The sequence below is a fragment of the Acomys russatus genome, chromosome 12, assembly GCF_903995435.1.
Source record: "Acomys russatus chromosome 12, mAcoRus1.1, whole genome shotgun sequence".
NCBI lineage: Eukaryota > Metazoa > Chordata > Mammalia > Rodentia > Muridae > Acomys > Acomys russatus.
This window is the reverse complement of record NC_067148.1, coordinates 53089824-53115790: the sequence shown is the minus strand read 5'-3', so window position 1 is coordinate 53115790 and position 25967 is coordinate 53089824. Positions and strand designations below refer to the sequence as shown.

General features: G+C 45.9%; 1 protein-coding gene across 1 annotated transcript in view; it reads right to left on the bottom strand.

The window, feature by feature from the left end:
- Man2a1 (mannosidase alpha class 2A member 1) overlaps positions 1-25615 on the bottom strand; it is a 160755-nt gene extending 135140 nt beyond the window's left edge. Inside the window, exons 1-3 of the mRNA XM_051154436.1 lie at positions 25474-25615; positions 3125-3376; positions 2446-2590 (exon numbers count right to left, since the gene is read on the bottom strand). Coding sequence (XP_051010393.1) covers positions 2446-2590; positions 3125-3376; positions 25474-25608 — 532 coding nt within the window. The 5' untranslated portion in view covers positions 25609-25615. The remainder of the gene's footprint in view (positions 1-2445; positions 2591-3124; positions 3377-25473) is intronic.
- Between the last annotated feature and the right edge of the window lie 352 nt (positions 25616-25967).

The window sequence follows — 25967 nt, the reverse complement described above, 5'->3', positions numbered from 1 at the left end:
TATTAAAGGAACAGCAATGAGGAGGCAGCAGAAAAGATGGCACTGAATGCAAAACATGAGACAAGCAACAGGCCGAGTGCCTGAGCCTGACCTAGAGAGTCCGTTGTTATTGCAGTGACCTGAGAGGAACGATGGGGAGCCAGGCACCAGCCACTGCTCCAGCTGTCCCCCAAAGGGCAGTCTGTGTGACCAAGTTCCAGCGAGCTTCAACTCAGTGAGCAGGCTCCGTACAAACACTGCGTATTTCTACATGCATGCACGCACACACACACACAAGTGTGGGTGTGAATGTGGTACAAACTTGTGGTAGAGGAGTATGTGAGCAAGTCAGAGAAGGCCTTCAAGTTACCACATGCCAAGCATTGGGCTCAGAATAAACAGCATTGGAGGGCAGACACGTTCTTTGCTATTCAGGTTTCCGCTGCAGAGAAATCCAGGTGCACGTGACACGAGGGATTCTGGTAAGCTCACTGGTGGTGTCACCTTGACAAGATGATAAGACCTTTGCAGTGACTGGTACCACCGACCTCTTCCTGAGCATTAGATGTTTGCAAAACATTCAGCACCCTGCCTCGTAAACCACGTCTTTCAATATTCCAGTTGAGTGCTTAAGTTAGGGAACAGCGAGAAACAGAGCCGCTGGAAGCTGAGCATGGAGCGAGGGGAAAGAAAGCATGGGAAAAAAGGCTTCAGAGAACCCGGGAGAGAAAAGTGATGGGCTGTGTTCAGACCTAAAGTTGGGAGTTGCATTTAGATCACAAAGAGCTGTCACAGAAAAGAGCATGCCAAGTAAACTAGGGGAGAAATATGTCGATGAGTCATACGTACAAGTGTGAGCCAAGAAAGAGCTCCTTGAGAGCAACAGGTGAACTGGAAACAGCTAGGCACTTGAAAAAAGGAAGACACAAACTTAGTAATGTCCCTCAAGGAAAGTGTTTAGAGATGCGTCCTCCTCAAGCAATGCTGTACTAGGGGCTGCAGAGATGGCTCAGTGGTTGAGTGCACTGACTGCTCTTCCAGGGGACCTGGGTTCAATTCCCAGCACCCATATAGCAGCTCAAAACTGTCTGTGACTCCAGCTCCAATGCATATAAAGTTAAATAAATTATTAAAATAAAGAAAAGAAAGAAATACTATACTAAATTCACTGGGCCTACTAAATACACTCTGTGCTGTGTATTCATACCTGTAAGTATGCATGTCAAATCACGTGCTCCACTAAAATTATAGCAATTTCCCCTTACCTTGTGGCGGGGGGGCGGGAGGGGAAGGAAATCACTGGTCTCGACAAATGAAAGCCTTTGTGTGAAATAACAGTAATTACAAAGATAGCAGCTATCTTTGCACCATGCATGATTCCTTCACATTTCATCCCGGGAAGACAGTATCATCCTAATTCTGCTGGATAGAAGCCTTAGCCACCGAGGGACTAAACAGCTTACCTAAAGTCATCTCACTCTGCTGGCCCAGGCTAGGACTCATGCCCCTGCCTGACAGACAGAACAAGCCCCAAGGATCCCAAACCACTGCGTACTGCGTCTCTGTCTTAAAGCCTCATGGTTTCCCAGTGAGCACTCCACCTTCTGAAGCGGAGTTTACAGGGATGAAATGATTCTCTCATGACGTAGTTTTCAATTTTTGCATTTATTTTACTTTATGTGTATAAATGCTTTGCCCACACGTCCATGCGTGTACCTCACCTCACACCTGCTGAGGTCAGAGGACAGTGAGGTACCTCCTGGGTTGTTTTTGGTTGTTTGTTTGTTTTTGTTTTTAACCACCATGGGTTTTGGAAATTGAACATGGGTCCTCTATGAGAGTGATTAATGTGGTGGGTGCAGTAGTGGCACATGCCTGTAATCCTCACATTGAGGAAGCAGAGGCAGGCTGATTGCCGTGAGTTCAAGGCCAGCCAGGTCTACAAAGTGAGTTTAAGGACAGCCACAGCTACACAGAGAAACCCTGTCTCAAAAAGCCAAGTGTGGTGGTGCACGCCTTTAATTCCAGCACTCAGGAGGCAGAGGCAGCTGAATCGCTGTGAGTTCAAGGCCAACCTGGTCTACAAAGCAAGTCTAGGACAGCCAAGGGCTACACAGAGAAATTCTGTCTCGAAAAACCCAAACCAAACCCAAAACAAAACAAAAAACCCAAAAACAAAATAAAAGTGTGGTAAATGTTCCTAACTTATTACTATCTCTCCAAAACCAAGTAAAATAAGCTATCAGTACCCTGAAATGGATGTCCTCAAATTCCTTCTTATGTTTATCGCTTCCTGCTCTTCAAGTCCTACCTTGTAATGGCTCATAAACAGGTAAAATGAGGGCACGACATAAGCAGAATACATCAGGTGAAGTCAGAAAGGTGTGAGCTCTCCCGGGCTCTCACTACGGGATGCGGGTGCTGGACAAGCTGGCTGAAGCTATTTGGAATTACAGCTTTTTTTACCTGGGTCGTTGTGGGAGTGCGGCACCACAAAGACCTGAAGGGGCTCTCTGTCCCACTCGTCAGCTTCGTACTTAATGTCAAACCCCTGCTTCCACACTCCGCCATCTGGATTATCAAAAGGGATCAGATTGTAAACATCCAACATCTAAAAATAGGAAAGAAGAAAAGTCAAACTTTAACCACTGTTAATTTATACTAAATTCTGGTCAAATATTGCTCAAAAATATTCTTTGCTTTTTTTTTAAAATCAATATATAATGAAAAAAAAACTATTTCTGTACAAATCAATTGAAACTTTTTAGGCCAAAGGTGTTTGATCATCAGTCACAGGCTTGGAAGGCTAGTCTTGCTACATAATTATGCTGATAAAGGAGCCCTTCCCATGTGCTTAGGATAAATACGATTTTATCCACTTGTTAGAATCCCTCCTCTTGTTTTTACTGCCAGCGTGATTTAATAGGAAAACAGAGACACACTAAGGCATCCAAAATGGCCGTGCTCAGAACATAGACAGACACACAGGAATGGAGAATTGTACCATAATAAAGAAAAACAGTTGTGAGGACAAAAAAACCACGGCAAAGGAAGGGGCTGGAAACCAGAGCTTAAAAACTGACAGAAGATGATCAAAGCTGAAAGCAAACAAAATGGCCTCTGATGACCAGCGACTACCCATTACCTGCACATCCGGATGCTGACTTCCGCTCTGTGAGGCAAACAGACAGTCTTTGGGGTCAGCCTGAAGGGCTAACTGTGAAGAAAGGAGATGTGCAGAGCCTTGGCTAGCGTTGCCTGGAGAACCTTTAGGGCCATCCTCCACAGACTCGCTCAGGTTGATGACTGAGTCTCTGATATTTGAGATGATCTCATTGTTTTCAGCTAGCAAGCGCTCCAAGTGGTCTATCTTTTCTTGCAATATTGAAAGCTGGCCCTGGAATTAAAAAAAAAAAAAAAAAAAAAGAAGAAGAGGAAGAAGAAGGAGGAGAAGAGGCAGCTATATGAACTGTGACTGTGTAGCTCTGCCAAGGCACACAGAGGACAGCCACCTGCCCTGCCCTTTCCACTTCTGTATGACACATAATGTAGGGTCAACTGTGACTGAGATACTGTCTTGCAGCATAAAAACCTTTCTGTAGCGACCCTCTTTGTATAATCTTATTTTTAAAGTCTAAGAGAATGACAAGGATATTTAGAGGTTGTTTCCTACCCCATCCCCAAATCTAGTCCTAACTGATCCTTGGGTCTGTAGAATCACGAACACAGATGCATGTTATATTCAAGAATGAGATTTTTAAATTTGAGGAAAATAGACCGGAGTTAATTTTCAGGGTCAACAACCACAGAAACTGAATGAGAATATTCCACTTCAGCCTGTTAACAAATACTGGACAATCCAAAGAAAAATCAATTCATCAACTAACTGCCGTAGACACAGGCCCGTCCTAATAAGTCATTCAGAGGGCTTGTGTTACGCTGTGTGATGGTCAAGGCGGAGTATTTTTTTTTTTCAACTGTCCCCACATTATGAGGCTTGCCATCCAAACCACCTTGCTTGACAGAATACTGCAGCTAACAGCATGAAGAACCATCCCTGACCTGTTCACGTCTGTATGTATGCTCAGTTCCAAGTACAGGAAAGACAACGATGCATCTGTCATGTTTCCAAACAACAGTTCTGAAGTGAAAGCCCAGAGTTGGGCATAATGCCACACAGTGGGCACACAAAAATACTTAAGATATATACTGGTGTCTTTGAATATACAAGATGACATTACAAGCGACACACACACACACACACACACACACACACACACACACACACACACCGGAGGGACAGTCATCTCAAAGGCTTCTGCAGACATGAAAGGTACTGCTCTCAAGTGACATAAGTAGTTGTCTACACATCAAAACTGTACGCCTTAAAGGCAACTGTGGCTCTCGAATAGAGTCACCATAAGAGTGAACTCATTCCTGGGCACACATGGCAAAGCACAAGGCTTGAGCATGGACCCCTCGCAGCAGGAGAAGCCCACTTCTTCTAGGAACAAGCTAGAAAGAGAACACGCACCAACTCATGTCTGGACACAGTAGAGCAAAGGAAACCTGGGGTATCAGCTCAAGACTGACTCGCAGCTCACTGGGAGAAGCTGGAGGAATCATGAGGGCTCAGGTCAACAAAGTCCTTCAGTGATAAGCTACCCAGGAGCCTCCAGCCCGCAGCCCAGGGGAACTATTCATGCAGCCCAAAACAAAAGCTTGTTTATTTAAACGTACTTAAAACATGATGAAATTTCCTGTGTGACTTTTTTCCCCTGTAACTAGAGCGTGTAGTCCTAGGGTATGGAGCTGGTAGGCTAGGCCCGCCCACCACACTGATAAAGGTCACATCCATGTTGGTTATGAGCCAGCAGTTCTTTGCTACGTAAAGACCAAAAGCTGCCTCCTGTTGTAGCCCCAAGTCCAACCCAAAAGAGTAAAAATGCTGAAGAGTCAAGCACTCGGCACCTCTGCCCGTACTTCCCGACACTGTACGGAACAAACGGAGAGCTGCCTTCACACGTCACTGCAGCAGACAGAAGCTTCCTGCCACACGGCCTGAGAAGTTCCAGGATTGAAAACAAAAACCCCTCCAATGGGGCCTCCTAACCGCAGAGGCCATGGCCAAGCGAGTCCCCATGCCGTGCAGAGTTAGAAACTTCAGAGCTGTGTAACGCGCCTCCCGAAGACGAAGCTTTAGTGTACTCTCTGAGCTTTTAGAGATACTGTGTGTGGATTCCCAGATCTTAATCCATCCTTCCAGGGCTATCTGCCCTTGGGGGCAGGGTGGGTCACCTTAGACCCACATCTGTAGCCAAGCTGCCTACTACTGTAGGTCAACATGGACAGTGAGTAGGACGAGCGGGGGGGGGGGGGGAAGGGGGGGGATGGGAGGACAGGGGGTATAGGGGGGATGGGGAGGATGGGGGGATGGGGGGATGGGGGGGGAGGAAGACTCCGGGGAAAGTTTCTGTTGTGCAGGCTGCTCCCAAAACCTGTGTGTCAGAGTTACTCAATATAAACATGAGCAGAGATGGCTCATGAGGAAGGAGCCAACAGACACTAAAGACGACTTTCACTTTCATTGTAGTTCTAAAGATACAATTAACGGCCAGTACCCAGGATTCTATACTGAATTAAGTATGTGTAGAACCGTGTGGCCTGGAGCTATGTCAGCATTAATGGTCTAATGAAAGCCATTTTTAAATTATATATTACGTACTGGTAGAAGGTCTCCTTCCAAACAGCCAAAATCCTGAACATATGCCTCATAAGCAAACCCTATACATGTGCTGGAGAGGAGGGCATGACCTTAAGGGACGTATTCACGGCGCACATTAAAGAAACAGAAAGGGTAGATAATGTTTCAATTATGCTGACAGGTCGAAGAATGCTGATAGCAATATTGAAAAAGACAATTTTCTGTAGGGCAAGAAAATCACTTGTGAGAAAAGCACGCTATCCTTTGATTTGCTAATCAGTTCTATAGGGAGGCATCTTCAGGGTTACACTACTGAGGAGCAGGGAAGAAGGTTATATTTGATTTCCCCCCCCTCCTCCCTTCCCCCCCTCCTGCCTCCCCCCTCCCGCCTCTCCCCCCCTCCCACCTCCCCCCCTCCCCTAGTGGTGAAAGAGAAATGCTGAGGAAAGAAGTTGCACATATCAAAGACAGTGGCAGTGGGCAGGGCTAATTTAGAGTCTACAACAAGGTAGACCAGGATCGGTGCCCACTCGAGCCTAGGAGCAAAATCAATGACTGCATCACAGCTACCTCTGACCACACACATAACTCAACAATCTGGCCTGGGCAAGACACAGCTGCCCGTGACTAGAGCCACCGTGAGCACTCAAGCACGGCCAAGTACACATCTTCTTCCTTCAAGGTCCACCTGAAAGGTGGCTGTCTTCCCCCTCAACCACCTCAGAGGCCGCACACTCAGAGGCCAAGGCCCTTCTCACATCCAAGCCCATCTCCATCAACGGCTCCCAGGCTCCCTTCTTAATAAAAGCCCCTGGATGCTGCTGCACCAAAGCAACTCATCCCCAGTAGTGTAGCAGTACTATGCTGAGCGACGTGAAGCAGGCAGTCTCTCACAGGTCTGTGGTATAATCTAGCCTAATTTTTTACTTTTAAATTAATGCCTTAGTATATAAGTGGGTTTTCTGACTGAGTGCAAAGCTCTGCAGGACATGTGTGTAGAGCCCAGGGAGGACAGATGAAGGCATCAGATCCCCTGGAACTGGAGGTAGAAACACCTGAGTGACCATGTGGGTTCCAGGAAAGGAACCTAGGTCCGCTGGAAGACGAGTCCGTGCTCTGAACAGAGGAGCCATCTCTCCAGATCCACTAACTACATTTTTAAAAGTCAGTCTCTCCCCTATGCCTTCCTTAGCTACAAGAGATGGGCGATTAGGATGCCATGTAACTGAACAAAGGGATCCCCAAAAGAGATAAAAATAGCCATCTGTACTTCTTAGCTTGATTAGCTTCTGCCAACCAGCGCTGGTTCCTCGCAATTCTGTTAAAGGAAAAAAAATGCAAGCATGTCATCCAGAGTAGCATCACAGGCATTTTAGAGAACTTTGGGCCAGTGGACTAAGCGGTAAGAATCTGTTCTCATGTGGGCCATCTGTCACCAAAGGCCTGTTTGAGGTAAAAATGCAGACTAAACGAACTCTTGCTTTGCTTTCTATACAACAGGTTCTTCCAGCCTTTTATCTCCAGAAATCTAGGCAATAGATTGCGAGCTCTGCCTGACAAGGACGCCAAGAGCTTCCCAGAGCCTGGGCCTGTGTGCTTGGAGCAAGCCAGACAATGCTTTGTGGCTCTGTCATCTGCAGACAGCTCATGCCTCACGGTCACGTGGGGATTAGCAAGGCCTGTACTCATCCTTCGTCCTGTCTTAGGACCCCTAGCTCACTCACAGACCCATTGCATTCAGTTTCTGTCCCTATCACTAAGAACTGCCCAAAGAAATTCCCCAGAGGCACACAATTCTAGCCTGAGGCAAAGCATGCTGGGACCTCACCATCCCCCCTGGAGCACACAGCAGAGCACCCTTCATCCTGGAAGCTGCAGTCACTGATTTGATTTGCATACAATGTGCCCTTGGCTTCCTTCCTGTGGCTGGCTAATCAGGCTCCTTCTCCCTGACCTCCTAACGTCAGCCTCCAGGTTAGCTCCTAACCCTGCTACCTCTCCTCACTCTATGATCTCATCCACTGTGACCTAAATGCCGGGTGTACTCATGCCTCCAGCATCTGCACAGTCTCCCAACACTTCTGAAAGGCGTGTCCAGATAGTCAAGGCCTGCAAGTGCTCTATTTGACATCACCCAACCAAGAGGCTGAGCGCTCGCTTCTCCCAAAGCCACCCCAAAGCCACCCCATACTCACATCTCCAGGAAGCGCTGCGGGCTCCTCACTGAGAGCTCCTTCAAAATCGCTGCTGTCCTGATTCTTTCTCTATCCTCACAAGGCTTCCACGAGTTCCCTTCTACTTCCAAAGCACTTGTTGAAACAATAAACTCACTCTCTCTCTCTCTCTCTCTCTCTCTCTCTCTCTCTCTCTCTCTCTCTCTCTCTCTCTCCCTCCCCGCCCCCAACACTCTGCCCGCACAACTCCAATGATGTTTTGTGTCAATTCCGTCCACTGCTAGCTTCTGGTTTGGAACAAAACTAAGACACCTCTGTTCTTGATCACAGTAAAAAAAAAAAAAAAAAAACGGGGCCGCCTCCGATAACACAGGTATGCAGCGCTTTCTTCCAGCTTAGCCTGTGCCTAACTGGACCTTGCTCCTTCTTGCCGAGTCTCAGTACCTTCATGAATTTCTTTTTTCCTTTGTACAGTGCCTCAGCTCTCTCCCTGAAAGACACATAGCAGCCTGCTCAGGCATTCTGTCTAAAGTGGCCTTTGTGCATTATTCTCTCTCAATTTCACTGTCATTTTCTCCACAGCATTATCACAATTACCCAGTGTCCTCATGTGTGGCACCCCTCTTTCCCCACCAAGTGGGCAGCTGTTTTGCTCCCCGTGCCTGGGGTCTGGCACAAATGCCTGACTCACGGGAGCATCTCAACAATGCACTACAAGAGAAAACCAAGGAAAGCGCCAAAAGGCTGTGGCCCATCGTGTTCCAGGACAAGGCAGTATAGGACAGGACAAGATAATTCATAGCCCCACCCCTCCCAAAAGCACAAGACTCTCATACTCTTTTATGAAGAAAATGAATCTTTGGTGTATCAAAAAATAAATTAAAAAGAAAGAATAGAAATGTTAGGACCTTGCGAAGGGGACATTGTGAAGGCGCAGATGCTAACGGCCATTGCTTGAAATGATTATGTCAAGACTTAAAACACTGGAGAGATGGCTCAGTGGTTAAGAGCACCACATGCTCTTCCAGAGGTCCTGAGTTCAATTCCCAGCAACCACATGGTGGCTCACAATCACCTATAATGTATTCTGATACCCTCTTCTGCAGATAAAGCACTCATGTGCAATAAACAAAATAAATAAATCTTTAAGGAAAAAAAAAAAAAAGACTTAAAACACAAGAACCACTAAGGGCTCCAGAAGGCTAAGTGTTAGAGTAGCCACTATAAGGATTCAAAACTCCACTCTAAACAGTACATAGACACCTGCAAAAAGAGTGTGCATCCTGATAGAGAAGGTTAAAGTGAAATGACGGGCGAACTCCAGCATCGCTACCTGAACAGGAACCTGGACATGGTGCATAACTTCCCTGTGCCTCACTTTCCCCACCTATAAAACAGGGGCAGTGAATAATACATAAATCAACAGAATTGTTCAATACATACCAATACATTTAAATAGCGCTTGCTAAGGTCAACAGAAAAATGCTTAATGGAAGATGTCTATGTCCCAATTCCAGAAGTTGGAATATGGTACGTTTATGGTGAGCTTTGCTGGTGAAATTTAAGATTCGGAGATGGAGAGAAAATCCTAGCACACCCAGAAAGGGCTCTTAGGAGCTCGAAGATCCTCAAGGGGAAAAGAGACCAGGGAGCGAGCAAGGCCCAAAACGGAAGCCTAAGACCAGAAGAGGGTGGGATGATGCTCCCCGCAACATCCCAGTGTGGAGCAGAGTGTGCAACTTGTAGAAGCTGGAGAAGAAACAGACTCTTGTTCAAAGCCCCAGAATGCATTGCAGCTCTGAGCCCTCTGAGCAACCGCCCACCCACCGGGACCACCTGTGTCACACCTCTGCCCTCCAGAACAATCAGCTACATTTCCCGAGTTTGTGTTTGTAACAGCTGCAGCAGCACACTACTGCCCCAGCTAAGGCATGAGTAAAGCTGAGAAAGCAGTCTATGCTGGCGGTCCGTGGGTTCCCAGGAGAGCTGCAGAGGCTCGAGCTCCTTGCAGCAAAGGAGGGTAAGAGACAGAACTGAAGCAGTCTCTCCTCAGCGCACAGCACATCTACCTGTGCCTCTGCATACAGGAAATGAAGAAATATTGAACATGCAGAGGAGCTGGAGAGAGAGATGAGCAGTCAAGACGGAGTCCTCACTGCTCTTACAGAGAACTTGGACCCACTTCCCCACACTCAATGGCTCACAACTGCCTACGAACCCCAGTTCCCTCTTCTAGCCTCTGTAGGCTCCTGCACACAGGGTGCACATAAACTCAATCAGACACACACACACACACACGTAAAAATAATTTTAAAAATATTTTTATTAATTTCCAAGAGAAGAAACATCAATGTATTCATCTTAAACATTGTTTTAAAGTTTGAGGGATTTAAATATGTATTCAAGCTACTCTGAAGCTCTGAAGGGACCTCAGCTTGTCCAAGAAAAGCCATGTGGCTTAGACCAGGTCAGTACAAGTAGAGGATTAGGAAGAATGTGGCACAAAAGAGATCAAACAATGAGAGCAATAAAAGAAGTTAAACGTCTCTTGGTGTTTCCCTGGGGCAACTGAATAGATGACAGCATCATTAAAGAAAAACAGGTTGTTGGAGGAGGAGGAAAGGGAGGGGAAACCGAGGCACCCTGCAGTGGTGGGATCAGTGTGTATGCAAGTTGTGGACTAAGAACAGATAAGGAACCAGTATAAATAGAAAGTTTAAGCTTTGGGAGCAAGTGGCATTGGCCTGGAAACCACACACAGGTCCGTCTTTTTGTGATGGGAAATGGCTTACCAGGCTGTTCTCGAATGTCCTCAATTAAGAACCACTACATTCAAGCTAAATATAGGAACTGCAACTTGGTTCAAGAGGGTCTGTGTCCCCAGCCCACTGGCGTCACAGTTACGGAGCAGTATCGAGTCAGCAGTGAGCACTGTCCCACTATCTGGTAAAAGACTGCTGGCTAGTCAGTCAGATCCAGACACTTCACGGGAAGCCCCGGGCTCTCTAAGATGACAAGAAACCCTTCAAATGTCCACCTCGCCCCTGAAGACATGCAGCACTGAGGCCAAAAAGAGACAAGTTAACAAGTCAGGGACACTACTACATGGGATTCTCTGAAGGAATTGTCCTAATCTGGAGTGTAAGGTACCTGGATTTCTTCCAGGGCCCTGTCTCTGTGCAGTCATTTGCTCATTCAGAGAAGCAAGTGGCATCACCATGTGACCGTAAAAAATACTCAATTATACAGTGTCCTCTCAAAACTCAGGGGCAATGTGTACACTGTAAACCTCTCATAGTCCCACTCCCCAGGTGAGACAGGAGCAGAAAGCCCTCAGATACACACAGATGGCAAGAGTGCCAAGTGACGGAGGAGGAAGAGAGCTGAGACTCCCAGCATGCCCTGGCTGGGAACTCAGGGGCCTAGTGACTGCACCTGGGCACCATTTGGCAGCTGCTGGTGCTACTAGGCAGGATACCAACTCTGACCAGGAATAAAAGCATGCTGTCACCTCCCCATTCTCCTCCGAAAAAGAGACTGGGACTCCAGATGCTAGCGGCTCGTGCAGTCACGTGTCAGAACACTGTTCCCCGCTTCTACGCTATCAGTTTCCAGATGTATATTCAGATGAAAACCATATGGCCTCACCTGCACACACCCAGGAAGGCGGCACGAAGCCATCTCCTCTTTGCTGAGGCAACACTTTAGGAACCAAGTTATGGTATAAAGTGACATTTTGCAAAACAGATCACCTTTCAAAAACAATTACTGGAGGAAGGGTTTATAAGTAGGGCAAATATCTGGATTATAAAACAGTTTAATAAAATGCAGCTTTATTAGTTCCAAACCCATTTAATAACTGCAATTTAAGTGGCACTGTGAAAATTATCCATTGCCTAATAGAATTCTTTAATTCAGCACTTTCAAATCTGTCCTAAGATCTATCTTCCCCATCTCTCTCTTCCCACCCCCAACAATGTTTATGAATTACTGATGTTTCTCTCGTGACTTACTTTTGATATACTTACATTCTTTTTCACTAGTTTTTACTTTTTATTATAGTTATTCATAGGGAGGATGTGCACCCGCCACAGAGCTGGTGTAGAAGCCCTAGGCCAGCCATCGGCACTTGGCTCTCCACTTCCAACCTGCAGGACCCAGGGATCAAACTCGGCTTTTCAGGCTTGGGAGCAAGCGTCTTTATCCACTGAGCTAGCCCTGGTACATTGTTTTTCTTATACTTGCCATTGTGAGAGAATCTAGCAAGAGTGGGTCTACTCCGCACCCAAGGACGTTGATGTAAGCTCCCGTGCTACACTTGAGGTGGCAACAGTTCACAAGTAACCCAGTTATGTTAGGTATCGCCCGTCGAGAATAACTGGTCTATTCCGGTCTCTGACTCCTATCTATGCCAGCTGCTTATCTCTTTATCCACAATGTGATTATGAATGTATATTTATCCTCAACTCCCTTTCCAAGGAAGAAGGGCCTGTACTGTATCTTCGAATCTGCTGGCAAAAGTTCTGTCAGCATAGTAATTTTGAGAAAGTACAATTTCAATGCAAAAAAGAGAATAAATATCTGTAATGGGAAAACCCAATCAACCTAAACAGCGTTCATCTATTAAAATAAATGCAATTGGCATGCCTGAGATCATTTCTCATTCAGAAATGGTTTGGGAGAGCCTCTGAGAACGGGGCTGCATTAAGTGGATTATCAGTCTCCCTGACAGTCTTGTTGACGGGAAGCCTTCCCCGAGTAGGTCCCTTCTAGTCTTTACTAAAAGAAACCAGGTAGCTAGGCACGATCCATCTCCATTCACTGAACGCTGAATTTCCTAAGCATCGATGATTATAAAGTGTTACAGCATTTCTCCTAACTCCTTACAGAATAAACAGTAAGCTGAGCCAATGAGCCACAGGCAAAGCGGGATGGTGAGCAGCAGCAAGGCACAGCACGGCTCTGAATGCCACGGTGGGCTGGACAGTTGCTCCAGGTTAAGAACACGTAAGCGCATGCAGAGGGCCTAAGTTCAGTTCCTGGTACCCATGGCCAGCACTCACAAGCACCTGGAACTCCAGCTCCAGGGTATCCAAGACTCTCTTCTTCACTCTGTAGACACCTGAACTCAAAAATGGGTGCTTGTGTGCACGTGCGCGCACACACACACACACATAGTAACAAATTTTTAAGAACACCATTTAGCTGAAAAAAAGACGCATTAAAGATCTGAAGTTGACTCTTACATCTTATTTTTTTTTTCAATAGTTACTGGTTAGATCCTCCTAGCCTTAAAAGTCCCAAGAAATGTTTTGCATTTCAAGTCTCATAGCTCTTTGGCCCTGCAAGTTTTCTAGAGATGGTCCTGGGCCAAAGGCAATTCCATTCTTAGTTCTTGCACATGTGGGTCAACCAAACAAGAGCAGCTCTTCGTCCACAGCAGCAAGATGGCTGACCTCCAGTCCATCCCTGCGCTGTGAAGCGTCCAGCTAGGGTCCCCACCTTTGATCCTTTATGAATGAATATCTCTCTCCATCTACCTCAAGAACACATATAAAATAACCCAGGTTCTATCCTAAAAAGTAGGGGTGCGGGAAAGGATTTGGTCCCATCAAGGGTGGTAAAGATGAGAGAGTCTTTTGGGGGTTCCCTATTGAAAAGCATCCAGGAAATGAAAAGCGTCCTTTCAGATAACATCTTTCCATAGGCATGTTCACCCATGTGCTGGTTTCTGATGAACTGGACGCAAGCTGCTTTATTTTACTAACATCTGCTGCACAGTAATATTAATATAAAAAGTTCAGATCTGGCCATAGGAAATAGACTTGGCTCAGGGCTCCTCTAACCAGGCAGGGTCCCACAGTGAGCTCATCCGTCCTCAACTCTGATGACGCCCCTGTCGGCAGCTCCTTCCTTGAACTCTCAGCCCACTTGGCTATTTCCACTAACGTCCACTCCGTCATAAATAAAACTGAACTTGGCTTCACAAACTAGCTTGTCTTTCAAACTATTTGTCTGCGAACAGTATAACATGCCTCCAATGTCCCACAGGGCAGAGTCAAGGGAAAGCCTGTGACTGGAACCGCCCATCACTGCTCTTTCCCCACCCACTAGAAAGCCCTAGTGTTCTCCCCACAAAACGTCTGTGCTTTTCTTCTGTTTGATTGTAGCCAATTCAGCGCTGGAACAAAGATTTACTGCCTTAGGCCCGTTATATTACCTCACACCAATTCTCAGCTGCCTTCCTGTTTCTGAGTCTTCCTACACACTGCTACCAGAATAATCTAGATTGAATATTCTCTTCGCTCCCTTCCAGGTCTAAAATTTCCTACAAAATGAATTTTCTAACATTGCTGCTCTCAAGCAGCTGCCTGGTACATGGAGTGACACTGAGAAGATTGCCCCTGCCTGACTCCAGACTGTAGCCCGACTCTGGGTAACTCACTGTTTCATTACAAGCTACTCTTTTGTTTGGTTTGCTTTGTTTTTGAAACAGGGTCTCTCTTTGCAGCCCTCACTGTCCTGGAACTCACTGTGTAGACCAACCTGGCCTTGAACTAAAAAAGTGCTGCCTGTTTCTGCCTCTGGAGAGCTGGGATTAAAGGAGTGTGCCACCACACCAGGCCTCTGAAAGCACCAACAGGCTAGTCTAGACGGGAGTCCCTCCCTTCAGCCCTTCTCAAACGCCCAAGCCCCTTCAGCCCTTCTCAAACACCCAAGCTCAGGACTGCAAGGCTGGAGAAGTACTGGTCCTTCATTCCTGCAAGGAACTTCCCGGCTGCCAAATCCAATCGCAAATACCCAACGTCTCCCCCTGTTCTTGAGACCAACCAACAAGGCCATCATTAGAACTCAGCTGTGTTTCAGTGTTCCCTTTGAAATCTAGGCCTCGAGACACAAGACCAGGGACAAGTGCAGGCAAATCCAGTCTGTGGTCCAGCAACTTACACAGACGCCAGGGCAGCTGGAGTACAAAGGAAGGCTAACAACATCTGCATGATGTCGCAATGTCAAAAGGCTGGCTAGCCCTAGCCTATTGTTTTCTTCTTCATTCCCATAGCCCCAGGATCTGCAACAGTCTGTAGGGTACATAATCTGTGCTCTATATGTTTCCATACATTGGTACGGTTGGGCATTTATTGACTACCTAACATGTGCCCAATAGCACTCTAATCTCGTCAACTGAAAAGGTGAATGGCACTTAGCTATCTGTTTCACATACAATAATTATATTTCTCAAAATAACAAGAAGCACTTTAAAAAAATAAATAAGCGCTTTTTTATTTATTTAGTGGCAGGGTTATGAACACTTTCTAATTGAGAAGCGTTATCTAGTCTGTCCATCACAATCTCTGTAAGATTTATTATTCTGCTAAGTTAGAAAACTTATACTTATGTGGCGCATCTGAAAGGCTGCTGGCCACACACTAGAATGCATGCGTGTCCAGTGACGTATGACAATGACTGGGCATGTCACTAAGATCAAATTTATGGCACCCAGAGCCCATACCTAAAAAACACTAAGTTCACTAACCTGAGAGCCCTTGCTCCCCTCAAATTTGTTTTCTCTTTCCTTATGTCTGACTTATCATCAAGAATGCTGGTGATGGGCAAGAAGAAAGTTTTACTCTGAAACAGCAAATTGCAGACTTTGTCCCCCCCCAAGACAAACAATGATTCTGGTGACAATCCAGTCTTGGCCTTCCATCCCTGAGTGTTCCAGTCACAGGTTGCCACCCTCCAAAGAAAATGTCACATAAGCCCCCACCCGTGAATGCCACACTCGTGGCGCAGAAGAACTCAGGGGTTTACTCCAGCTGAGAATGTCACTGGTGGTGACATTCATTAGCTCAAGTCTTGTCTAAGCAGCCATACTGCTGAGATATCATGGGTGTAACTTCCCTTTCCCAGCTAAATGATGCATTCTCTCAGCGTACGTCCTGGTCCTGGTCTCCCCTTCTTACACAGTGGTCCCTGAGCCTTAGGTGTAGGGTTGCTGTGCTGTAAATATACCAACCCTATGCTCAGCTGTTCTCTCCATTTTGACTAGCTGTGGCTTTCTGTAATGGTCTCACCTGCTGCAAAAGGATGCTTCATTGATGAAAGGCGCTAAGTATCTATGGATGAAAAACATCCATACAACCTACACTAAGCAGACGCAGCAGATTGTATGTGTGTAAACACACACACACACACACACACACACACACACACACACACACCAATAATAATGAAAGAAAAAGAAGCTACAAATTTGAGAACAAGTTGGGGGTATGGGAAGGGTTGAAGAGAGCAAGGATCTTCCCATTTTAATTTGTATGTAAGCATTCTATTGCAAACAAGCTGTATTTTAATCAAATTAAAAAAAAAATAACAAAAGAACTCAGAGAGAATGCGGCAAAGGACGCAGGAAGCCAAGTACCCGCCCTGAAGGAAGGGGCTTCTCACGTGAAAGGAGATGAAAACACGCTTACCCTGCAAGAAATGTGGCAACTGAGTCAGCATTAACCACCACCAAGAACCAGAAAGGGCAGAACTTCTTTCTTTTGATCCCATAAAAACTTAAGAGTCTGAAGTATTGATACGTGCTGAGTTGTAAAACTACTTTTAGCAAAGCAAGATGCCAGACAGGATTCAAAGACTCCCGTTTTCTCTGTCAGTAATATGAAGGGGAAATAAGTTAGAAATAGACACAGAAAACAAAAGGCGGCACAAAGAAGGCACGGTCCAGATGTGAGGGAACTGGATCCAGCATGATTTTTAACGGCTGGGATATAAGATACAACCATCCACTTGCTCAGATGCCAAGTGGAACGTGACCAGGAAGGCAGCGGCACATCCCAATGAGGCCAAATCACCTGACACAGTGAGCAGTGCTGTGCTATCAATATTTACAATGTTTACTACATCTAAATGTTTTGATGTATTTTGATTGGTAAACAAAAAGCATAAACATTTTTTTCAGGTAGAACATGCTGCTCTGAAATGTCTATGCATTTTGGAGCACTGAATCAAATAAACATGCGTATTACTTCTCAAAATTAGCAGCTCTGTGATAAGAACCCTTGGAATCTACTCTCAGCACTTTTGAAGACTAGGATACATTGTTTTTATCCAGTTACCACAGTATACAATAAATCTCTTGGGTTTATTCCTCAACAGGAAATTCTTTCTGTGCCCTTTGTTTTTTGCTTTTTTTTTTTTTTTTTTTTTTTTTTTTTTTGGTTTTTCGAGACAGGGTTTTTCTGTGTAGCCTTGGCTGTCCTGAACTTGCTCTGTAGACCAGGCTGGCCTCGAACTCACAGAGATCCACCTGCCTCTGCCTCCCATGCTGGGGTTAAAGGTGTGTGCCACCACACACCCAACTTTGTTTCTTGCTTTTCAACCCTTGTAGCTGACAGGCAGGCAGAGTGGGGAGGACATGAAGTCCTGGAGTGAAGTGCAAAGGACTTAAAATTTGTGGGTGTAAAAGCCAAACAAGGACAGCGACAAACTGATGGCTCAAGGAGTGTGGAGAATGAAGAGAAGAAAAAGAATCAAGTGAGAGATGGCTGAGAAGCACTACCTCCCTGTGTGACAGGCGGGGAGTCAGAGCACAAAGCTAAGGTGACACACTGCCAAGGCAAGAGAGCGATATCCTTCTCCATCACTAAGACATCAAACCGAAGAACCAGGTACCAGACTAAGGTTAAAAGGGGGAGAGACGAATCCCTCGTCTTATATGAATGAAAACATTAGCTCAAGATGAAACGACGTATTTTTCTGGTACGTGCGTGTAGGTTAGGGAAAGAGCCAGTACTGGACTGGAGACCCCTCAGAACCAGGAATGAGAATGAGCTGCGCTGGTTGGCAAAAAAGGAAGAGTCCAGTTGGCAATGCACAGCACTCTGTTTGGAGGGGTTTTTTTTCCCCCCACGTGTACCGATGCCTTCACAAACCTATTTAAAAGAGAGACCACTGTCAAGGCTGCCAGTTCTCCAGATCCAAGATGAAGCCGGTTCACTAGAAAGACCTCAGCATAAGGTCTGGCTCAGGATCTGTTTTGCTCTTCATTTAAAAAAAAAAAAAAAAAAAGGAAATAATTAATATTCCTAGACCCGAAAAAGAATCCATGTGAAAAATACACAACTGCACACATTGAAAGGGGACAGAGAAGAAAGAAAGAGAAAAAGGACTTTAAGACACCAGCCATGAACAAATTTGGTTAAGACCAAGTGTGCTGTGGTTTACAGGAGATGGCACAACTCTAAGGCTACAACTAAGAAGGAAGGTAAACATAAGTGCTAAGAGTGATGAAACGGAAGAATGAAGGATGCGTCAGTCAGCAGAAAAGCAGTCTGGGTTCTGGGCAACTCTCTGGACCACGGAGAGAACTGTCCTCCACATGTGAGCTCTGCTTCAGCATCGCTGACTAACGCACGTGCTCAGACTGGGCTCTGCACTCCAGCCATCAGGAGTTACGGGAGCAAGACACAATAGAGGTACAGGTTCCAATGGTTCATGGTCACAGCGGTCCTCTAGTGAGAAACCTTCAAACTGTAGGGTCTGACAGTGTACACCTAATCCTAGGTACTCTGGGGGCTGAGGCAGGAGGGACCCAAGTTCAAAGCCTGCCTGAACTACACAGTGAGTTCTAGACCCAGCTATACCACTCTCTAAGACCTTGTCTCAAAATAAAAAGTAAAACAAACAAACAAACAAACAAAAAAACCACACACACAAAAGGGCCCGGAGGTGCGGGTGGTGATGGAAATGTGGTTCAGTGGGGAGAATACTAGCCTAGCATGTGTGAGGCCTAAGGTTCAATTCCTAGCACAGCGATGATAGATAGATAGATAGATAGATAGACAGACAGACAGACAGACTGATTGATGTTAGTTCATTTAAGTTTTCAGGTGACATACAGTAAGCAAATTAAGTGAATCATGTATGTCTATGCTCTAGCATGGACATTCCCCAAGGATACCTGGAAATCATCGAGGCGTGTAGATAAACACAAGTTTTGACCCACGCTTTGAAGATACAAGTTTTGCCCGATGCTTATTTAATAACAAGTCTATAAGAATTTTGCTTTCAATGAATCTACCTTTGCTTCAGCATACTGCTTGCCTCCAAAAACAGAGAACCGTTAAAACCCAGGATTACCAAATCTTTTTTTTTTTTTTAAGATTTATTTTATTATGTGTACAGTGTCTTGCCTGCATGTACATATCATGCACACCAGAAGAGGGCACCAGATCTCACTACAGATGGTTGTGAGCCACCATGTGGTTGCTGGGAATTGAACTCAGGACTTTTGGAAGAGCAGCCAGTGCTCTTAACCTCTGAGTCATCTCTCCAGCCCAGGATTTCCAAATCTTCCTCTGAAAATAATGTCAAGTAAGAAATGTTTTGGGTTTTGTGGTTCAGAAGGTACCTGGCCAGCCATTTGACTCTAAGAGGATTCACACACAACTAGCCATGGAGATGCCACGAAATGAAATTAACTATTCAAAGACGAAAAAAAAAAATTTTTTTTTAGCTATGGTTCTACAGAAAGAGCGGCTAGGCCAATATGCTTTACAGTCGGCTGCCACCTTAGGCAGGGAACAATGGAAGAGGAAGAAAGGGCGTGGCTAAGAACATCACTGGCTTCCTGCTCACCTCCCATCCCTTCTTTATAAATACCATTTGGAAGACAAGTTGCAATAAACAACAGGAAAGAACGCATTTTCCAGTTTCCTACTCTGCTCTTCCCATCTAAGAAGGTACACAAAATGGAATAGCCACGGCATCATATTGAACAAAAACAAACAACAAAAATCCAAGCTGAGGAAACCTCAGACTTTCAACTAAAGCTTACAAATGATTTTATACCACCTTATCAGTGATCGGTATATCTTACCTTCCCATTGTAAAGGGCAAGGAGAGTAAATCTGAACTACTGCCAACCTCCAGTGAGCTTGGAGAAAGCAAAGCCACCTAATAGCTATGGCATGACGTGGACAGAACGCTTTTATCAGAATGTGTACGCCCAATTGTTAAAGACAAGTTAGTCTTCCCTTTTTTTTTTTTCTTTAACTTGTATACGACCACAATTAATTCTTATGTTTTTTGTGACATATTGCCATCCTAGCTGTGTAGCTGTGTTTTAGGTACCCAGGGAAAGAACACAGTGTGAGCATCTAAATATGCTACTGCTTATCCCTCTGAGCATTAAAATTAAACCTTTGGATTTCCAAAAATGAAAAATGCCCAGAGAGTACACCGTGTATAAAAACAGGTCCTTGTCCAGACTTCAGCCAAACTATTTTCGGTGGGGACAGATTTCCCCCCCTCCCCCAGGGCTATTTATATCCAGCAGATGCTAGGGACATTTTTTGATTGCTACAAATGGGGGTGGGCAAGAAAGGAGATAAGCAGCTGCCAGGATATACTAGAAAGAGAACAGAAGAACTAGAAAGAACCAGATGCCCGATCATGCAGAGGCAAGCCCCAACACCAAAGAGTGTCTGGCCCGAACAGCAGCAGTGAACGGGTTACAAAACCCTGGAACAGAGGAGTGAAAAAATAGCACGTGCTGTTATAAACTCAAGTGCCTCAACCCTGGCCTTTTCCTTGGGAGATACTCTACCAGACTTAGGAATTTAACACTGAAAGATTGATGGCATCTACTCTCTGTATAAAAGTACAAATGGCATTTCCTTAAACACACTCACCATCCACTATTTTATCTAGGCTTACTCAACAGGATTTATCCAAATCAAGTAACAACACTCATTAAAGGGAGGGTATGCGCTCCATTACAGTGCAGCCAACTCTCAACGTCCGAAGATCAACATGGTTTCAACCATAAAACTAGTGGTGCGGCATAGGAGGGGGAATTAAAACCCATTTTTATCCCAGTGCTTGGCTTCCTCCCTTGATCAATCTCCTAGGAACAACTATAAAAAGAAGTAAAACTCTCTTCCACTTTACAGCATCCCTCTCCACAGTTCTACAGAGACACAGGCAAGAGGCTGCCATATCAGGAACCTGATCACTACAGAACAGGAACCAGAATTTAACAAGGCCTTTAGAACTCAGAACCCACAGCCGAGCAGAACCGACGAAGCGCCTTTGGTTTTCTTAAAGCATTTTCTATGGAAATAGGAAAACAGCCAGGGGAAACTGAGGGCTCTAAACAGAGAAAGAAAGCTGAGGGATGAAGGGAGCAGCAAAAACAACACCTCAGTCTTCTAGTTAGCATCAGAAAAACCAACAGCAAGCTCAGAGTAAAAATCACTCGAAAGTGGTCATTTTCACCAGTGTTCTGTCTATAGCACAGAAACCCCTTAAGGCTAGTGAGTGGCCAATGGAGCAATCCCCTCTCAGTAAATACAGTCAAGGCACCTGCTATAAAAGCCTTCCGAGCAGGCATCTGGTCCCGGTTATTCCCAGAAGCTCAAGTCTGAGACCTGTGCTTAGCAGAGGAGTCCCAGAAGACTCCTGACCTGGGAGGGGATGGATGGGGCCCATCTCAAGATACAGGTCTTGAATTTCTACTCACAGCTGCTATCATAGCTCCATCCTTTCCCAAAGGCCCCAGATCTCAACCATTATAGCTCAGGAAACCAGGCAACTCCCCGGTGTTCCCTAAACAAACCCCAGCCATATGTTTCAACCAATCATTTTTATTAGATACCATGTTTCAGACGAAACAATGTATATAACACACAAGGAATCCCCAACTAGGAGAACATGGCCCTCCTTATAGTTTCTGTTGTGGGTCAATTTTGTTTGTTTGTTTGTTTGTTTTTCAAGACAGAGTTTCTCTGTGTAGCCTTGACTGTCCTGAACTCTGTAGATCAGGCTGGCCTCGAACTCACAGAGATCTGCCTGCCTCTGCCTCCCAAGTACTGGGATTAAAGGCGTGCGCCACCACTGGCCAGCTTTTATTAACATGTTCTGCATTGGACTCAAAACTCACTGGGGTAGGTTTTGGTTGTATGATGGTGCTTACTTATGTCACGTAGCTTAGGCTGACCCAGGACATGCATCAATACTTCTGCATCAGTTTCCCAAGTGCCAAAAGATGACAGTGGTTTAAAGTATTTAAGCGTATTTCTATATATAAATCTAGTTTCAAAGTTGTTGGAGTTTTTTGTTTTGTTTTGTTTTGTTTTTTTGCTTTGTTGTTGTTGTTTTGGGTTTTTTTGGGGGGTTGGGTTTTTGTTGTTGTTGTTTTTGTTTTTCAAGACAGGGTGTTGGGTTTGTTTGTTTGTTTTTTTTAAGGCATCAAAATTCCTACCATAATTGCTTCCAAATCAAGTACCTCAACACATTTTCATTTCCTCACTTGATAAATGTTATCTGGGCCCAAAGATCAAACATGGACTTTACCGGCACATTTTCGTCCATTCTCCAACTTCTGCAGAATGTTCAAAAGCCAAAAGCCAGTCCCTACATCACATGCTGTACCAGTTAAAGACTGACTCTCACTTATACAAATCTTGACCCTGCCTTAGTTCTCTGAATACAAGCTTGAGACTTGGAGTTTTCCCTGATGTACATAGTAACAACTAGGGAGACTGCCCTCTCAGGGAGAGGTGACGTGACGTTTGTCAACCCCATCTGCTCATTTTCTCACAGCCATAATTAAGTATTTTCAAGGCATTAGGTCCTCAGCCAGACTGGAGGTTTGTTTTTGGTTCTGTGTGTTTGTTTTTTATTTATTTTTATCTTTTAGCTAAAATCAAATAATCCTTAAAACGTAGGCTGCCTGCTGCCTCCAGCCTTAAAGGAAGTCCTAAAGTAACACTCAGGGTAAGAAAGCCTTCTAAAGGTGTCCCAGAGGCAGGCCACTGCTCTGGGGGCGGGGCGGGGGGCAGGGCAGGGAAGATTGGAGGTGGGAGTGAGGGGGCGGGGGCGCGGTATCTACCCAGGTGGCAAGAAACAAAGTGGCAAGAGGAGGGGAAAGAACAAAAGTCCAAAGAACAGCAAACAGATTGCACTCAACTGGGATGGTCTTAAAATAGTTTGCAAACTAAATAGACCGCATACCTAACTAAAGTTTCCAAATCAAGTGAAAGAAACTAGAATGGACACTGTAAGCTTTCTGGTTGAGTGGATGCAAGACCCAAACAGGGCATAGACTGACAAATTTAGCTCCACTCAAACTGAAGAACTAACAACGAAAACCTGCTTAAGAAAAAGACTGCAACATAGATTTTGCTATGCTTGGTATTGCTGTGAAATTAAGGTTAACATATAGTTCAGACAGAAAGACACACACACACACACACACACACACACACACACACACAAAAAAAAAAAAAAAAAATTAAAGAACATCCATGCTTGGATGCTCGGCTACACGGTGGTTTTCATTGTGATAAAGTTTGGCTGTGAAGTAAGTCAGAAGACATTCTGGAAGAGCACCGGTCTGAAGCACTGAATGTTTTGAGTCCAAGGACCACACTCATTATGCCTTCATCATAAAGGTTACTTTTCAGGGAGGGTGAGACCATAAGCTAAGGTGCCACCACCAAGTCTGTGTCTGTTCTACACGGATCTGGCAAGAGGCAGGCTGGAGCCCAGCTCTAGCCAGAGGATTCCAGGAGACGAGACAGCTTTGTAGCTCTGAGATTATACCCTCCGTGCTGCCTGCTTGAGTCCCAGATTTTGTCTGTGTGACCTTGGGCACACCTTAATCTCTCTGTGCCTCAGTTCCTCACCAACTGACTGGCAGCCTGGTGAAGGAAGTTCATACGAAGCACTCTAGCTGATGTCAGACACATACTAAACGTTTTCTCTACAGAGAAGTCCAGATGAAACACAGAGGACACCACTCCCAAACCCTCTCTCCGGGAACAAGCAAGGCACCACTCACTACAGGCACTGCTGAAGGCCAGCACCACTGTTTTCTACCAGATGCTGCACACTCTAGGCAGAACTTGAGCTTCTCCGTGAGCTAGGGGCTCATGTGAAAACTGGAGAATCAGCTGCCTAAGATTTCTCAGTAACAGAATGAGTCACTCGCTGCTTTAGAAACAGACGGAAATGTCAAGGTTGCCAGAGAACCCCATACAGATGTTTGCATAAATCATGTTCCAGTGATCACCCAGTCAAAGCCAGAGGACATTTGCTAAGATATCCCTAGGTAAAGGGCTCCATTTTTTATACTTCCTGTAAAGGAGAACATTCTAAAAGTGGGGTTGAGAAGATCACAGTAAGTTTAACTCCAAAATGAGAGAGAACATGGAACAAAGCTCAGTAGTCCTGGGCTCTGGCTGCCAGGGTGTATCTGTTGTCAAGCTATCTATCCTAGCTTTATCAACAGGTTCTAAATTTAAAGGCAACCTATAGTACTTGCTATATGTTTTCTCAACTGTACTATATAAGGGAATCAGGACCTGGGAACATCTGTCTGCAGCCAGCTTTTTAATTCCACTCTTCTAAAATATATCTCTCGTGTCTGTACTAATAACAGAATCCTTAAGTCCTCGTTTTAATTTCATAATACTCCAAGTAAAGCTTGTACTTTCAAGTCCCACCATGCCATTAATTAACCCTAGGATATCAGAAGAAATGGCAAGGATTGTTTTCAGTCATTTAAACTGTCACATTAAGAAAAAGTTAAACGTCCCAGCAATCGGGAGGCAGAGGCAGGCGTTTCTCTGTGAGTTCGAGGTCAGCCTGGTCTACAGAGCGAGTTCCAGGACAGCCAGAGCTCTTACACAGAGAAACCCTGCTTTAAAAAAAAAAAAAAAAAAGGAAAGAAAGAGAAAAGAAAAAAATTAAATATCGGCTTTATTTGAGTAGGTCGTAGACTAGTTGTTAGCTTGCCAGTACTCAAATGTCTTTGGGTTTCTCCATACCACATCTGCTTTCATTAAAATATGTGCATGGCAACAGCAAACGGCTGTAAAATGGCCACTCACAACTGCTGCGTGGTACCCTTCCAAACAGAGCCCATTGCATCCATTTGTTTATTTTTAGTAACTTTTCCTGAAAGTCTTTAAGTGGGTCGTTCTTCTCAAGCCCTTTGCCAATTTGACCACCCTGCACAGAACTGAGCGCCGCACAGCTTCCAGCAGGAGTATAACACGCGCTTCCCCACTCCGCTCCAAACCAACCCGCTCTCACAGCTGAAGGATGACGACACTAAAATCAACCCTACTATCCACATCCAAAAGGGCTGCAACAGGAAATAAACTTTTGTATCTCTTAAAAGACAGTCAAATGGGAAGGGGCCAGAAGCAGAAATCTGCCTTGGTGGGCTGTGTTTAATCAATTTCTGCGACTCGGTGCGCACACAGAAACTGAGCAGCCTCTAGTAGCTTTAACCCTGAGCTAGCCCAAGCGGCGACACTCGTACCGCACCGGTTCCCTGCCAGCAGGTGGCCGAGGCTACTTCCACTGACCCCGGGTGCGAATGGGGGAACATGTCCACTTCTGCCCAGAGCAGAGGCTACCACCGCATGACGCCCAGCACTTCGGGAACTGGGCAGTCTGAGCGCGGTGGAGCCTCAAACGGATGAGGCTCTGCCGGTCGCCGGGTGCGGCCTCACCCTGCCCCAGAGCCGAGAGTCAGCGGGAAGAAGTCAGAGCCCCCAGGCTGGCCCTCCAGCCCCGCGCCCGCTGCCAGGTGCTTACCTGCGGGAAGGAGCCCTCCTGGCGCGGGCCCCGAGGGTAGTCCAAGTGACCCCTGTCCAGCATCAGGTAGAGTGAGAAAATAACGACACAGAAGATCGCGCTGCCGAACACGGTGAACTGGCGGCTTAACTTCATTTCCTCGATAGACTCGGGGCCAGGACACTGTCCTCACCCGTAGGAGGCAGAGGACTGAGGACTCCAGCCAGCGACCTCCAAGGGCTGCACACGCTTTGCGCAGGGTCCCGGCCGCGCACCGCACCTTGTCTCTGGATCCACCACGCGCCCTCGGCCTACGCCCTGGCCCCGCAGCCCTCCCCGGGGCTGGCCGTCCCTGTAAGGTGGACTCCTGAGCAACAGGGAAAAGGTCCCCACAAACTTGCTCTCCTGCTGGGTACCGATGCCCGGTAGGGCGCACGGGGCAGGCAGAGGAGAGGTCGCTGCCCGACTTCCTGCCACCGCCGCCACGACTGAGTCGGCAGGAAAAGTTTTCACGA